Source organism: Mytilus edulis, chromosome 2 (assembly GCF_963676685.1).
Source record: "Mytilus edulis chromosome 2, xbMytEdul2.2, whole genome shotgun sequence".
Classification (NCBI taxonomy): domain Eukaryota; kingdom Metazoa; phylum Mollusca; class Bivalvia; order Mytilida; family Mytilidae; genus Mytilus; species Mytilus edulis.
The window spans coordinates 51,686,557-51,702,994 of NC_092345.1; the positions used below are offsets into that span (position 1 = coordinate 51,686,557).

Genomic DNA, 16,438 nt, shown 5'->3' on the forward strand with positions numbered 1-16,438 from the left:
TGTTGTTGTTTGTTTTCATTTACAACTAAAGCCAAGATAGGTTCTGGCTTAATATCAAGAAGCAGTCGATCTGTTGAAGAAAAAAAAACACAACACATACCTCACTCCCCCACATTGTCACTGGGAAAACAATAGCTCACCAGATTCCTAAGTTCAAAAACTTTTAAACCCACAACAGATTTATTTTTTATGTGGTTATAGATATAAGAAGATGTGGTATGAGTGCTAATGAGACAACTCTCCATCAAAATCACAATTTCTTAAAAGTAAACCATTATAGGTCAAAGTATGGTCTTCAACACCGTGCCTTTGCTCACACCAAACAGCAAGCTATAAAGGGCTCCTAAAATGACATGTAAAACCATTCAAATGGGAAAACCCAGGGTCCAATGAATCTATATAAAAAACAAGAAACCCTTATGAACCATATATGCACATCTAAATAGTATGGGCTAATTATTTACAAAGATTCATGAAATTCTGTTTTGGTTTAGTTGATATGAAAAACTCTTGCAGTAGTATATTTAGTCCAAAAAAAAAAAGTTCAAAGGGGTGCAGCGCCGCACAACTCAGACAAAAAAATCATTGATAATTTCCTGTGGATATGCACATCTACATTATATGTCCTTATTATCTACAAAGTTTAATGAAATTCTGTTGTGAGGTTGCTGCGCAGTTTAGATACCAAGAACAGGACTGACAGGTTATTTCTCCTGTACTCTATGCAACTTTGTTTGCATGGGGTATATTTATTGTTTGTCCTCCTAAGGGGGCTGAGCATATGTAGGATCTGTTAAGAATAAAAGGATCTGTGGTATATAGGTCAATGAAACAGCAACCCATCTAGATAGAAAAAATAGCAGAAAAGTCATAGATCAAAATACAAAAGGTGAATGAAGTTACTGTTAAAATAAAATCAGTTAAATTATTAAGAAAGTTTGTGGGGTGGGGGGAAATTGCCTCACTTTCTTTCTTTTTGATTTTTACAATTGCAAGTAGATTTTTCTAGAAATAGAAGTTGACAAGAGTCCAACAAATATATTCCATTTATTCAGGCAACAATTTCAATATGCGCAAACAGACATATCATGTGCTCTTTATGCAGCTGCTTAATGGCATTATTTCGGAAGGTTTTTTGTTACTGACATCTTAGTGCAGTAAAAAGACACAAACATACAGAACTCATAGGACACCATATCAAAACAATGTATGTGTATAATCTTTGACATTGACCTTCTAGATAAAATCTTGGTACAAGATCATGATGCACTGTTTGGATCTTGGAAACAATCATGTTTCAAAGAAAAAGTATGAGTGATCCAAGACAATAAAAAGACGTCAGTCACAAATGATACAGTGGAATATATAAACAATTTAATAAATAAATTAAACAATGAAATAAAAACAAAATTTTTATTCACACATACTCAACAATAACAATAACAATAAATAATAAAAGAATGTGTCTATGAAAAACAAATACCCCATTTGTAAATATGAAATGTACTAATTCAAACCTACTGACATTTTTTAAGCAAATTATAAATTTTTTTCTATAAAATGACTTCCTAATCAGTAATTTCATACACCTTTTTGGTATTAAGTTCAACCTGGTGTTTGGATTAAAAACTAGAGGCTCTAAAGAGCCTGTGTCGCTCACCTTGGTCTTTGTGCATATTAAACAAAGGACACGTGACAAAATTGTGTTTTGGTGTTTGTGATGTGTTTGTGGATCTTACTTCACTGGACATTCTTGCTATTTACAGTTATTTCTATCTATGATTAATTTGGCCCAGAAGTGACAGTTGAAAATAATTTGTAAAAATTTACACAAAAATTTACATAACTAACAAATATTGTTAAAAATTGACTATAAAGGGCAATAACTTCTTAAGGGGTCAATTGACCATTTTGGTCATGTTGACTTATTTGTAGTTCTTACTTTGCTGTACATTATTGCTGTTTACAGTTTATCTTTATCTATAATAATATTCAAGATAATAACCAAAAGCTGCAAAATTTTCTTAAAATTACAAATTCAGGGGCAGCAACCCAACAAAAAGTTGTCCGATTGGTCTGAAAATTTCAGAGCAGATAGATCCTGACCTAATGAACAATTTTATCAACAGCGGATTTGCTCTTAATGCTTTGGTTTCAGAGATATGAACCAAAACTGCATTTTACCCTATGTACTATTTTTAGCCATACAGTCATGGGACACATTTTACGAACTAGATACCCCATTTATGATTGTGGCAGAGTTTGGTTAAATTTGTCGCAGTAGGTACAGAGGAGAAGATTTTTTAAAAAGATTACTAAAATTTTAGAAATATGTTATCATTTAGGTTAGAATTATTGTGTGCAAGTTAGTTATTATATAAGGAATGATAACCAATAAATTTGGGGTAAAAAATAAAAGCTGATTGATAAAAAAATGGTCAGTTAATAGAAGTAACTCTTACGTCCTAGTACCCAAATTGCACTGAGCATCAACAAAAATTGCTGCAAAAAAAAGTTCTTTGATACTAAACAATTTGTATTTTTATAATTTGATGTTGTATACTTCTTTCAACAGATGTAAATATATTTAAACATAAACAAAATGTGCTTGTATAAATTGACAGAGTAAGTATTTATTGGGAAAAGTAAAATCTACGGAAACATCGCCAGCAACGTTAAAAAAAAGTCATCTGTTCAAAGCATCCATTTCTTAACAAATTGAATGGTAAGCTAAGGTCAAATTGGTCTAAATATTTGAAGAAATACATTTAATTATTTCTGCGTAGCAAAATTTCAGTGTATACAATGTTTATATATACATATCAATGTTATGGAACAAAGACTAATGAATTCATTATCATTGAATACATTGTAACTGTATCCACCACTACAACAGTAACTGTCAAGGAAGCCAGCAGACCAGACTCTATCTGAATAAATTCTGAAACAGAAAAAAAAAAAACAATCAGAAAGAGGACTAACATTCAATACAATAAATTAGTGAATAAATACCCTTGATAAAAAATATGGACAACATACAATGCAATAAAATAGTCAACAACCTCATAGACATTCCAACAGCACCATACCTCATACCAACATATATATAGAGAGAGAGCTGTACTGCTATGGCACATATGGGTAATTATGAATATATATCCAATAAAAAAGATAAACAATATACAATTCAATATTCTTAATAAAAAGAGGAACACTGAACAGTACAATATCATCAATCTGGACAATTTTAATAAAAATAAACAACATCATAAGGTTAGTACCAAAATGTACACAGTTCAGAATTATTGTATCTCATACATATAAGGTGTATATACATCTACAGGAAACTAAGTTGTGTGTTCACCTGGTAGAGTTTTTTTAAATATGACTCAGACTGATGTTCATAGTTTCCCATACCTAAACATAAACTCTGTCATTTCTGCTGATCTTGTTTTGTTTTTTTTGGTCTTTAGAAATATTCATTTATGTCACTTTTTTATGGTCTTTGTTAAATGAAGGGTTATAATTATAGTCTGACATTGTATGGCCCCTAAAAATGCAACAATCTTTAATTCTTCAATTGCTTCAAAATAAAGGCAACAGTAGTATACCGCTGTTCAAACTATCCATGGACAAAAAACAAAATCAGGGTAACAAACTAAAACTGAAGGAAACGCATAAATATAAGAGGAGAACAACGACACAACACTACAATGTAACACACACAGAAACGGACCAAGCATCAGACAAAATCCCACGAGAATAACAAATATAACATCAAAATCAAATACATGAATTAGGGATAGACAAGTACCGTGACACGTCTTATCGCAATGTCAATTTACCCTAAAAAATAAGAGAAAACAAACGACCTAATTTATTTTATTAATTAGGAATGATATAATTTGAAAACAAGAGTGACTTTTGATTCTTACAATTTGATGTAAAAAAAAATGTTGTAATTGACATATTTGTCCTATAAAAATTGCCCTTTTAAACATAGGCAAATTAAATCATAAGCAACAGCCTCACCAAAAGTGACACAAGGCAAAAATATTAACAAAATTAAATAATTGTTCAACATTTAAGATAATAATACCTGGAGGTGCTTCTGAATCTGATTGGTCCTTAGTGAGTTCTATTCTGAGATAGGTTTCTGATGTATCTGTCCCATCAGTACAAGCTATAACAATCTCATATTCAGGAATCAAATCTCGGTCAAGTGTGGCTGATTCATTCAAATAAATTGTTTTCCCTAGAAATATGTTAACAGAAAGAGTAATACATTTGCATCTTAAACTTTTTATGTGTGAAAAGAACATAAATCTGAGAACATAATCTTTATCTGTTGATTGTATATTTGTGTATTAGTTTGTTAGCTTTTGAATCCAACTGCATGTATGTTCTTAAGGATTTTATCTGACAATCAGCCATTATATTGAGTTTACAAAAAAGGTAAACAAATACAGTTACGAAAAATTCAAAATAAAACTATATTAACATTGATTATGAGATAATCAAAAAGAACAATTAATCCCCTTAGTATCCTCTTAATGATACATGTATTCTATTTAATTGATTTCTTAAAAGAAAAAAAAAAAAAAAAAAACAGCTACTCTGCGAGGAGTGTAAAAACTAGCTTTTTATCTCCATGGAAATGAAATTTACCAATGCTAATACAACTACATACCATATGTCATTAACCTACCACTAGTGGTTCCCCTTACACAATTCTTATCACAACCTAATTAATTGTTGTCACCACAATCTTAAACAGCACAATTAAAGTCTTGCCTACATGACTTCATGCATGAGGTGCAACGCGATAAAAAAAACAAATAATAAATTGATGGCGAAGGAAACAAAGGACTAAATTGTTAACTACTTCCTTTCAACACCACATTATTAATTCTAAAACTCAATAGTTATACCTTCAAGATAAAACTTGTGGCTTTCTGAGCTTGGAATAGATCGTAACATTTCACATGTAATAATGTCAGGTCCGTTAGATGGATCATCTACTGTAAATGTATACAGTGCACCTGTCTTGGACTCGCTAATCAATGCTGTCTTTGGTAAATTAGGAAACGTTGGAGGCTAAAAAGGAAAGTCATATACAGCAAAACTTTGATATCTTAAACATAAATGATTAAAATTCAGCAACATGTATTCACAGTGGGTCTCATTGGGGTCTAAGCGTGACGCGGGATTGCCGATTTGTAAGCGTGACACGTGAAAATCAAATTATTGTTTCGGGAAAACAGGAAATGAGGTCTAGTGGGACCCGGGAAATGACAAGAAAATGAGAATTGCTTACGTACATAGTGTAAGCGGGATGCGGGAATCTGACAAAACTGTAAGCGGGATCCAGGATCGGAACCCCCTAATGAGACCCCCTTCACAAAAATACATTTTTTTCTCAGTCCCTGAAGGTTGGTATCCATGAATATACTGTAAATGTATCAACAGTATAGTGTTGGTAATGTAAATTAAATTCTTTTGAAACCTCAGTAACTAAATGTTCTACTCTAGCAGTGTAAGTCCATGAGAAATCAGTTTTGATGGTCTTGTAAGTAAATATAAATAGAGATATTAAAAGTTCTGCAACTAGGTAAATGTTTCCAATTCAGAAGTAATTGTAATTGTAAAATTTTCTTCTGTTTCTAAAGTCAATATGGTAAACTTGCATATGAATGGTGGCTTATATCAAAAGCTGAGACACTTGCATATGGCTGGTTTCATTTACCAGTTGGCAAGTGAGCCTCTTATTCAGTTGGTGTCCTTAGTTTCTGTCTAACCTTATTTGTTATTTGGTTTCTGATGAAGAGTTGTCACTTTGAAAGTCATACCACACATCCATATTTTAATATACTCGTACATCAAAGTTCAGTAATTATATTTTCAGCAAATTGCCAAAATAACCCTACAACAACAAATATTTCCAAATCAACATTGAAATCAATTCCATCAGGCCATAATATATGTTCTTTGTAAGCAAGCAGTAACCTTTAAGCCGAAAAATTCTTGACTTACGACAAAATACTGTATAGCCAGTTATTTTTGTGGGTGTAATATCGCAATTTTCATTGAATAAAGTTTACAAAATATATTGTCGGTTATTATTTTGGTGAATTCAAAACTTTCACCAATACCTTTGCATGTGCATTTTTAATTGGGGGAATTTATTTTGGGGATTTTGTTTTATTCACGAAAATAAGGAAAAATTAACCACCCAGCGAAATAACCTGCTATACAGTATTGTGACAACTTACTCCATTGAATGTGGTTATTGTAACAGTTCCAGTAACTCTGTTGTAACAAGAATCTTCAGCCCATACTATAAACTTGTGGTACTGGTTTTGTTGACCAACGATATGGAGTAGCTCATCTTTAACATGGACACTTTCTACAAAAAATAAATTAGGGCTATTCCAGAAAAAAATGTATGGGGGGGTTGGAAGGCATATTATATTTATAATACATGGGTGATGGATATCAGAGCAACTTTTCACACGATAATGCACTATAATTTTCAATTACAATTGTCTGGGTGGCGGGTGCTGACAAAAACTGCCTTCCAACCCTCCCCCCCCCCCCCCATATATTTTCTTCTGGAATAGCCCTTATGGATAATCCATTAAAACAAAATGGACTTAGATATATCAAAATCACTAGACAAGTATGGTGAGCTGTCAAATATATTTTTGCACTAAGAAAAAGAAAGCAAAATAACAGGTATAAACTAAATAGAAACACAACTGATTTAAAATTAAAACCCTTTCAAGTACTAACAAGAATGTGTCCAAAGTACATGGATGCCCACTCCCACTATCATTTTCTATGTTCAGTGGACCGTGAAATTGGGGTCAAAACTTTAATTTGGAATTAAAATTAGAAAGATCATATCATGGGGAACATGTGTACTAAGTTTCAAGTTGATGTAACTTTAACTTCATCAAAAACTTACCTTGACCAAAAACTTTAACCTGAACTTTGCACTATCATTTTCTATGTTCAGTGGACCATGAAATTGGGGTCAAAACTATAATTTGGCATTAAAATTAGAAAGATCATATCATGGGGAACATGTGTATTAAGTTTCAAGTTGATTGGACTTCAGCTTCATCAAAATCTACCTCGACCAAAAACTTTAACCGGACAGACGAACGGAGGCACAGACCAGAAAACATAATGCCCCTCTACTATCGTAGGTGGGGCATTAAAATACACAAAATTTGAAAATTAACCTGTAAACAATTATCAATAAACTATGATAGAATTATTCAAATTTCTTCATTGCTGTTCATATGACAGTTGTTGTCCATTCCTTTGATGTGGTAACCATTTGATTTTGCCATTTAATAGGGAATTTCTGTTTTGAATTTTCCTTGCAGTTCAGTATTTTTGTGAATTTGCTTTTTTCGGCATCAAGAATGTTCATTTATTTTTATCAAAATACTTACTAGAAAATGTATCATAATAAAAATAAGGATCATCATCGTACTCTGGTTCAATATCATCAAACCAGTCAGCATAATCAGTATCATTAAAGTAAAGGTCCATAATACTGAAGTCTATATCTGAATGGTCAGGTATTGTCTTATCATATCTTGATATGTTGAAATATGGGGGAGTATCTACAATAAGAAAACAGACATTCATTATATATCATTACTTCATCAATTAGTTCTAACCCATTTCAAATTCCAATAAAATCTGAAAATTTAAATTAATTTTGACCTGGTTTTCAAAAAACTGAAACACCATGTTTACACTTTCATCGCGGCACTAACCAAGGAAAGATAAAAAATTTTGTTTGCAATGTTTTTCTTAGGTATATACAAATCCCGGTCAAATGGGACTCAACATCAGCTGTCTGAAGCGTTGCTGAAAAGGTTAAAAAAAAACTAACACTTGTAACATGTGATTTGAGAAAACATTTATAACAATTTGTTCTAACAACTTACTATCAACTGTGGTTATCTGCATAACATACACTCTGTCAATATAACGAGTTCCAGACCACATGAACACATCTTTGTCTTCTGGTTCCTTGTCCAAGGTCATTTTATAGGTCTGTGTTGGACAGTAATTTGGTCTTAAGTCACGATGATCAGGTGTTGATGCATTGTATGCAGAACTACAGTTATCATAGCCAATAATATTGGCACCATCATCAAACCTGTGAACAAATTTACATTAAGGTTTAGATCTACTAAAAGTGTATAATATCACCCTATCAAGAATAAATTTAACTTATATTCAATAAAAAAGTGCTAATCTTAGTTATACATTTGTAATTATAGAAATTTAAACTGCACTCGTTCTATTTGAGCAGTCAAAATGCGTTGACTGTATATTTCTATGTCATATACAGTCACTGACCTGATATCACTTTTTCTCATGAATATTTAAATAGAAATTGAGGAAATTATCAATCAATTATTCATACGACCTATTCAACCTGTTCTTGGTTCCAATGTATACAACGACATAAACTTATTTCTTTTTCAATTGTTAGAAAAAAAAACATATTTCACTTGTTAATATTTTTGGTTTGCAAACTATATATCATTATGTTTTATGCTTATTGTTGATATTTTAGTTCAATCTCAAACAAACTTGTGCATCATCGACTGGAGGTAGATGTACATTTCATTGTGCTGTACATTTTCTCGCCTGCATGATATGAGGCCTTTTTATAAAAGGGGGAAGTTTCCCAATATTTAAATTAAATAAGTACATACACACTAAACAACAATTGAAAATGTACTATTTTAGATTGCAGTATAAAGACAACAATAGTGCATTGACTTGACATATCAACGATATTAGGATTCGGCCTGAAACGGGGAAAAAGCTTGGCAGAGCCTCGCATTTCCCTGTTTCTAAGCCTCATCCTTATATGGTTGATATGTCAAGTCAATGCACTATTATTGTCTATGTCCATTTATTTGGACAAAACACATTTGAGTTATCACAGAGACTTGTGAAAAAAAACATGAAAGATCTGCAATGACAAAACTCTGATAATCACTCAAATCAAACTAAGAAATATGTCTTGATGTAGGTAAACATAAATTCTGTAAGGAATGGATAATTTCAAAGCAAACTTGTTGGCATGACACGGGTTATGTTCTTCTCATATATGTTATGATGGTATGATACTAAACCCCTAACGGGAAGGATTGTGCCTGATGTACATATGATGAAATCATAATCTTTCAGTCAGTTTAATTGAAGTCTGGAGCTGGCATGTCAGTTAACTGCTAGTAGTCTGTTGTTATTTATGTATTATTGTCATTTTGTTTATTTTCTTTGGTTACATCTTTTGACATCAGACTCGGACTTCTCTTGAACTGAATTTTAATGTACGTATTGTTATGCGTTTACTTTTCTACATTGGTTAGAGGTATAGGGGAGGGTTGAGATCTCACAAACATGTTTAACCCCGCTGCATTTTTGCGCCTGTCCCAAGTCAGGAGCCTCTGGCCTTTGTTAGTCTTGTATTATTTTAATTTTAGTTTCTTGTGTACAATTTGGAAATTAGTATGGCGTTCATTATCACTGAACTAGTATATATTTGTTTAGGGGCCAGCTGAAGGACGCCTCCGGGTGCGGGAATTTCTCGCTACATTGAAGACCTGTTGGTGACCTTCTGCTGTTGTTTTTTATTTGGTCGGGTTGTTGTCTCTTTGACACATTCCCCATTTCCATTCTCAATTTTATTAAATTATATTCATACAAGTTTTAATGTCTTTCCAAACAAAGCTACATAACTGTACTTTACATTTTTTTTTACTTTATGAGATTTATGCCTTTTCCAATCATAATTGAATTTGATTGTACTGATCAAAGTACATATATGAGTTTGATGTTACTATGGTTACCGTATCAATCAAAACTTCACAGATATTGTGCTCTTTTATGCTATCTATGATTCAAGCCATTAAGTTATTCTTATACATTTTTGTTACTTTAACCTACCATCCAATCAAATCTTCTGCTATTATTGAAATACGATCGGAATCATCAGGTGTAAATTTAAAAACACTGTTGACATCTGAGGCTGTAAAAATAAATTAAAAAAATACTATACATGTAACATGCTTTATTGTTATTTTGCAAGCTAAGACAACTATCACTAACGCATTCTATTTGAAAAAGAGAATTTCTATTTTATTCTCTTTTTTTGTTGTTTCAAATTTGGTTGACGATGTGAATTGAAATAAACACTTTTTGTCAACAAATCTATAAGTTAATGGAAATGCGCTTACATTATTTTATCAAATTTGAGGAAATCTCCCCACTCAATGAAGAAAACTAGTATTCTTGAATTGAAAAACGTACCAGTGGGGAAAATCCTCACATACACTACACATATAAAACCAATAACATTAGAATGGGAAAATATCCCCACATTCACATCTACAACCAAAAACATCAGAATGCCGAAATTCCCACGATAAGATTATTAATTTGAAAATACAAGCTTTAATATTGCTGACCATCAAATGGGGAAATTTCCCCATAATCTCATTATGTTCAAATCATAGAAAATATTGTTGACTATCAATTGGGGAAATTTCCCCATAATCTCATCATGTTCATATTAGATATTGTTGACTACAAATTGGGGAAATTTCCCCATAATCTCATCATGTTCATATTAGATATTGTTGACTTCAAATTGGGGAAATTTCCCCATAATCTCATACGATTCAAATTTACGGCAAATCAAATAATTGTATGTACTAAAACTGTCATCCCAAGTCGTGAAATTTAGACAGTGTTTAGACAGTTGACTACTTATGAAACAAATGTGTACCAATGAGACAACTCTCCATCCAGGTCCCAATTTGTAAAAAAAAACCAACTTTATAGGTATAAAAAGGTCATCAACACGGAGCCTTGGCTCCTACCGAACAGCAAGCTATAAAAGGCCCAAAATGACTAGCGTAAAACCATTAAAACGGGAAAACATAAGGTCTAATCTATATCAAAAACGAGAAACGAGAAACACTTATGAACCACATCAACAAACGACATCTACTGAACATCAGATTCCTGACAAAATGTTTGAATATTTTGTGGTTATCCGTATGAAGAAGGCAGAATGTTTTGAATACAGATTGCTTTTAAACACGAGGAGCTTACTTTAAATCGTCATCATTAGTAACAGACCTCCTTAAAAGAGAGGCAAATGATACCAGAAGAAAATTCAAACTCATAAGTCGAAAATAATCGGACAACGCCATGGTTTAAAAAGAAGACCAACAGACAAACAATAGTAAAAACACAACATAGAAAACCAAAGACAAAGCAACAAGAACCCACAAAAACACAAGGGATTGTTATATTCTTACGAAACCACAAAAACCACAAAACGCACACAAACAAGGAATTTAAATCTATGGTTGTTTAAAATGTAATAAGCAGACACTACCGACCGCACTACTAAAAATCAATTCCAATCAATTTGTTATACCAAATATCGATATTTTCAAATTTCAAATAGTTTTCCTGAAGCTGTTGATGTTCAGAAAATATCTATCCTGTATGTAAACGGTGGTTATGTTTTAGTGAATTTATAAAAGTAATTCTGTTAATGATGAAACTCAATAACTTGCACAAGTACATCATCATAAATTTTAATATGCTAGGATTGTGTTTACTAATTACTATAAAAAGTGCTCTATGACACATTGTTACATATTTTAATATTGCAACTATATTGAACAGCTTTATGTGCATAATGTTGTAACACACTTGGCGATTCTACGCACATCTATCTGTTGTTGATGATTTTTGCATACTTTTTCATCTATTTATTTTCGTCGTTGATGTTGTCTCATTGATGGTGTGATAATTACTTCTTATTCTACATACAGTTTGTCATATAAAATTACAAGCACATTCAGACCAAACAAGCTAATTATGTGAATGTTTGTTTTTTTTGTCATTAAGATACCATGATAATGTCCCAATATAAATTAAATAACATATATAACCTTGTTCATTCTTGTATACATGTATAAATATATAGGATCATTTGACTGATGTTAAATGTCTTTTGTTCAAGGACAAGGAAATACAGCTTCCTTTTGTTGTTGATATTGTTTATTATATCCTGTTTTGAGAACATTATCAGATGACTTGTGAGTTTCTTTTAAGTTCATATATATATGAAAGTGTTTTGTTAAACAAAACACCTTCAGCTGAATTCATCTCGATGTCTTTTGTCGTAGATTCTGTAGACCTAACACTCTTACTAAGTTGTCGTCTGCAAATACGACTTTGTAACCTGTAAAATAGAGACTATCCAATCAAAGGGACAGAAAACCAAACACAAAGTATGCATATACAATTAGATCAAACATATATACATCTTTCCTTTCATATGATGTTTCCCTAGACTTTATCGAAATGTTGACTCCTTAGTGAGTCTTTTACTTCGAATGATATGTGCATTGTTTCTGTTGATTGGACATGTGATGCTCTGTGTTCTCTCCAGATACGCCAATTTTCTCAGCCAATAAATGCAAACGGTCATTTTTATATAAATTAGACCGCTCTTCGTTTTCCTGTTTGAATTGTTTAACACTAGTAATTTTTTTGGGCCCGTTATAAAAGGTGTCAGACCACCAATTAAAAGTCCCTATCTGTTCAACCAAATTTTGCAATTTTCATAGATTTCTAAATTTTTTATCTTAAGTTTAACCTCTTACAAACCAGGTATGTCCTGAATCGTACAGGTATCACCTTTCTTCATTCCAATTTTCGACATACCTTTAAAGCCATATAAGAAAGAAGAGACCTTCCGAATGGATGTACCACTAAAAATAACCCCTGGTTTTCTTGAAATCTTAAATTAGTATACTATGGAGCGCATTAATCCTCAATTTTTAATTTCAACTCATAGACAAGTAAATTTGGGCTCAAAATGGTCTTAATATGTTTCTCTTTCACCAAAAGTTTCATTTCTGCAAATTTGTTGTGTAGTTTAAGTAAACAATGACATCAAATGCACTATTTTTTGTCCCGAGTAGGCCTACTTTTACGTTCTAAATTTGAGGGAGTAATTGGTGGTCTGACACCTTATAGCTTGCTGCTCGGTATGAGCCAAAGCTCCGTGTTGAAGGCCATACCTTGACTTATAATTGTTTACTTTTATAAAAAAAAATTCATGGATGGAGACTTGTCTCATTGGCACACATACAACATCTTCCTATATCTATGATATAGCCTAGAGTGCACAATGTGGCCTTAAACAACAACAAAAAAACTACCTGACAATCAATCAACTCATTACTCATCGTTCTTTTGTAATCTCTCTTTAATGTATATCATGGTTTACCTGATTTTAGTTTTTTCTAGGACTGTTGCATTATACCATTTCTTCTCCAGTTTCCAGAAGCCCATTACTTTTTCGTTCATTGCGAAATCCTGAGAAAAAAATTTAAACAATGTAATCTTCTTTAGAATTTCACCTCTGTTTGAATGCTGCTTTTAATTTTATTAAAATGATATGTTTTAAACTAAATAGGAATACAAAGATGTGGTATGATTTCTAGTGACAATATCACATAGACGTAAATTGATTTGGATGTAAGCAGCTATATTTTACTGTACAATATTCAACAATAAGCAATCATATGCCGTAGTGTAAGCTTAAAAAATACGATTTAACATAATGTCAAACAAGAATGTGTCCATAGTACAAGGATGCCCCACTCGCACTATCATTTTCTATGTTCAGTGGACCGTGAAATTGTGGTCAAAACTTAAAATGAAGCGCACGGACGAACGAACGGACGTACGGACGAACGGAGGCACAGACCAGAAAACATAATGCCCCTCTACTATTGTAGGTGGGGCATACAAATTTAAACGTGAATATCAACGGCCGATAAATAGAAATGCTTCATAGATCACAAACAGCAACCAAAACGACCACTAAATTACTGATTTGGGACAGACATTTAACATGTACAAATGTGGCCCAATTTAACGTCAAGTAAAAAACAAACAAATATTTCAATTAAGTGTGAAATCATTCCAGCAATGACACATTACTGGAAATAATTATTAGATTATTTTTGAAGTTCACAAAAAATGCAAATGTATCATGATGTTCCAGGTTTACACCCCCTCCCCACCTTTTCCGCGAACTGGATCCCAACCGGTTTTCCAAAGAAAGCTGAATTATAACACAACGTGCAAATCTGAACTTAAAAATAATATATATATATGTTTTTGTTTTAGGTGCTCGTTGATATTTTGCGGAGAAGACAGAAATATAACGGTCGATAGCTTAAAACTACATTGCATACACATGTTATATATTTCACTGATTCACTTTGCCCAAGGCATTACAATTTTGTAATCTAAGTTTCAGTAAATTATTTCATAATCCACGACATGGGACTAGCAGAAACAAATAAAACATATTCATACTTCATACTCACATTTGTTACTTCCAATGATCTGATGTTTATCTGATTCTCAGGTATCTTCATTTCCTTTGAAAATAATTGAGTTTGTAAATCAAAGTAATCAGTGTTTTGTTTAATTGACTAACCACACATACTGAAACGTCTCGTCCGATTCACTAATCACTGATTTCATGTGGAAATTATTAAAGAATAAGCTCTAACTACAAGTATCGCATAAACTTGACATTTTAAAATATGATGACAATGAGCATGACGAGGTGAAGGTCAGATAAATCCTGTCAGACAGATATATACACAGAGTTCGAGTCAGCCTTATCCGGCCATCTTTTAAAAATCAAATATCTCGAAATGAGCTCCATGACATTTCAATGTATTTAGCTTATTTTGAGGCTTATCTAATGCTCTTCCGGGTAATAGTAACTATCTTAAATTTTTGCTTTATTTAATTTCACCTAAGTTCATCCTCAACTTACCTCGTTTGCATGTAAAGTTCTTGACTCGAGCTCAATTGTCATCTCTGTTTCCTATCAAAATAATATTTTGTTTTGATAAAAACTGTCACATTTTTACAAATAAAATCCTATTTTGAGGTTCAATTTATCATATTAAAAAGGTTAACCGCACAATCAGCAGTAAGCATACACTACAAACTGCTCAGAGTCTGAATTGACCAGTTTTTGTGCTCGACCAGTAAAATCGAGCACACATTTTACTCGACTAGTCTCGACATTGTCTCGACTGTACTTAACTGTACTTTAGTGTACTCGACTATGTCTCGACTTTACTTAAATAGTCTGATTCAGTACTTGATGATCTTTGTGTAGTCTGAAATGGTCTTGACCAATGCTCGACCTGTCTCGACCTGTCTCGACCTGTCTCGACCTGTCTTGACTAGTCTCGACCTGTCTCGACTAGTCTTGACCTTCACATTTAGTTTTGACTGGTGTTAATCAGCCCATCTAACTAAATTAAATATTGATTTTACAAAATTCAAGCTTATTAGGTAGTTTATTTTATTGCTGTGAAATGAAAGAATTTAATTTTACAATAGGTAAAAATTAAAATTATTATATAAATTCAGATAGGCATCTTTAATTTTTTTTATAACTTTTTCAAATCAACTTGGATTTTCATCAAACTATGTAGCTATCTTAGATATATATATTAAGCTTACTAAATCCCAGGTCATTTTATTTTTTCTTGTATTGCTGTCAAATTCAAGAATTAAATTAATCTATTTATTTTTATCTATTTGTGTTACTAAGGAAGCTACCATTTAATTTCTAAATGTTCAATGACTAACAAAAGTCTTACCACGCCTTTAAGAAGGTTGATCTTGAAAATAAAGTCCCTTTGAACTGGTCTTTAAATAAGGATTTCTGTGTATCGAAATCTTTAAGCTGAACACTTTGAACCTCTCCATCCACTCCTAAAACCTGAAATATTCAAATTAGTCAACGAAATGTATTGCTTGACCCTTATAGGTGTAATTTTGCAATAAAGATTAGTATTAACAAAAACCATAAAGCCTTGAACCTGATCGCGTTCAGTTATATTTAGAAAAAAATATATGCTTTGCGAATTGATGTATATCATGTATTTAAAATCTAGGACGCAATTACATCGGACATTTTAAGGGCAAACGTATTTACCCATTTCAAGGCAAATATTTGTAGTCAAATATAGTTAAAAGTACAATTGCATCAATTCCAATTTTACAACAACATAAATGAATTAATATCTTCCTTTTCTTAAAAATTGTTTCACCTTTTAAATTTTTCTAGCTATTGTAGTTTTCAAGATTATAGGAAAAGTTAGCTTACTACCAATTTAATGCTTTGAACTCTGGTGGATAGCTTTCGCATTCGCATTTCCTTAAAAACGTAAAATATTGGTAAAACTCATCCTGTTACTGATAATTTGAGTATTTGTAACTTATGTGCAAATTGCGTATTGTTGATCATTTCTTGCTACATCTATTT

General features: G+C 32.2%; 1 protein-coding gene and 1 long non-coding RNA gene across 3 annotated transcripts in view; both read right to left on the reverse strand.

Annotated features, from left to right (window-relative positions):
* Positions 1–1,399: 1,399 nt before the first annotated feature.
* The window catches only part of LOC139510901 (uncharacterized), a 66,018-nt gene continuing 50,979 nt past the window's right edge, over positions 1,400–16,438 (reverse strand). Inside the window, exons 27-33 of the mRNA XM_071297449.1 lie at positions 9,988–10,069; positions 7,968–8,182; positions 7,464–7,637; positions 6,273–6,406; positions 4,932–5,097; positions 4,100–4,255; positions 1,400–2,941 (exon numbers count right to left, since the gene is read on the reverse strand). Of these exons, the coding sequence (XP_071153550.1) occupies positions 2,829–2,941; positions 4,100–4,255; positions 4,932–5,097; positions 6,273–6,406; positions 7,464–7,637; positions 7,968–8,182; positions 9,988–10,069 (1,040 nt within the window). The 3' untranslated portion in view covers positions 1,400–2,828. The remainder of the gene's footprint in view (positions 2,942–4,099; positions 4,256–4,931; positions 5,098–6,272; positions 6,407–7,463; positions 7,638–7,967; positions 8,183–9,987; positions 10,070–16,438) is intronic.
* On the reverse strand, positions 11,704–15,228 carry LOC139512401 (uncharacterized). 2 transcript variants are annotated; one of them, XR_011662254.1, is made up of 3 exons: positions 14,930–15,228; positions 14,469–14,522; positions 11,704–12,304 (listed from the first exon to the last, which is right to left on the reverse strand). It is a non-coding gene; the product is annotated as an uncharacterized lncRNA (long non-coding RNA). The 2 variants fall into 2 exon arrangements; XR_011662255.1 differs by lacking the exon at positions 11,704–12,304 and adding an exon at positions 12,986–13,446.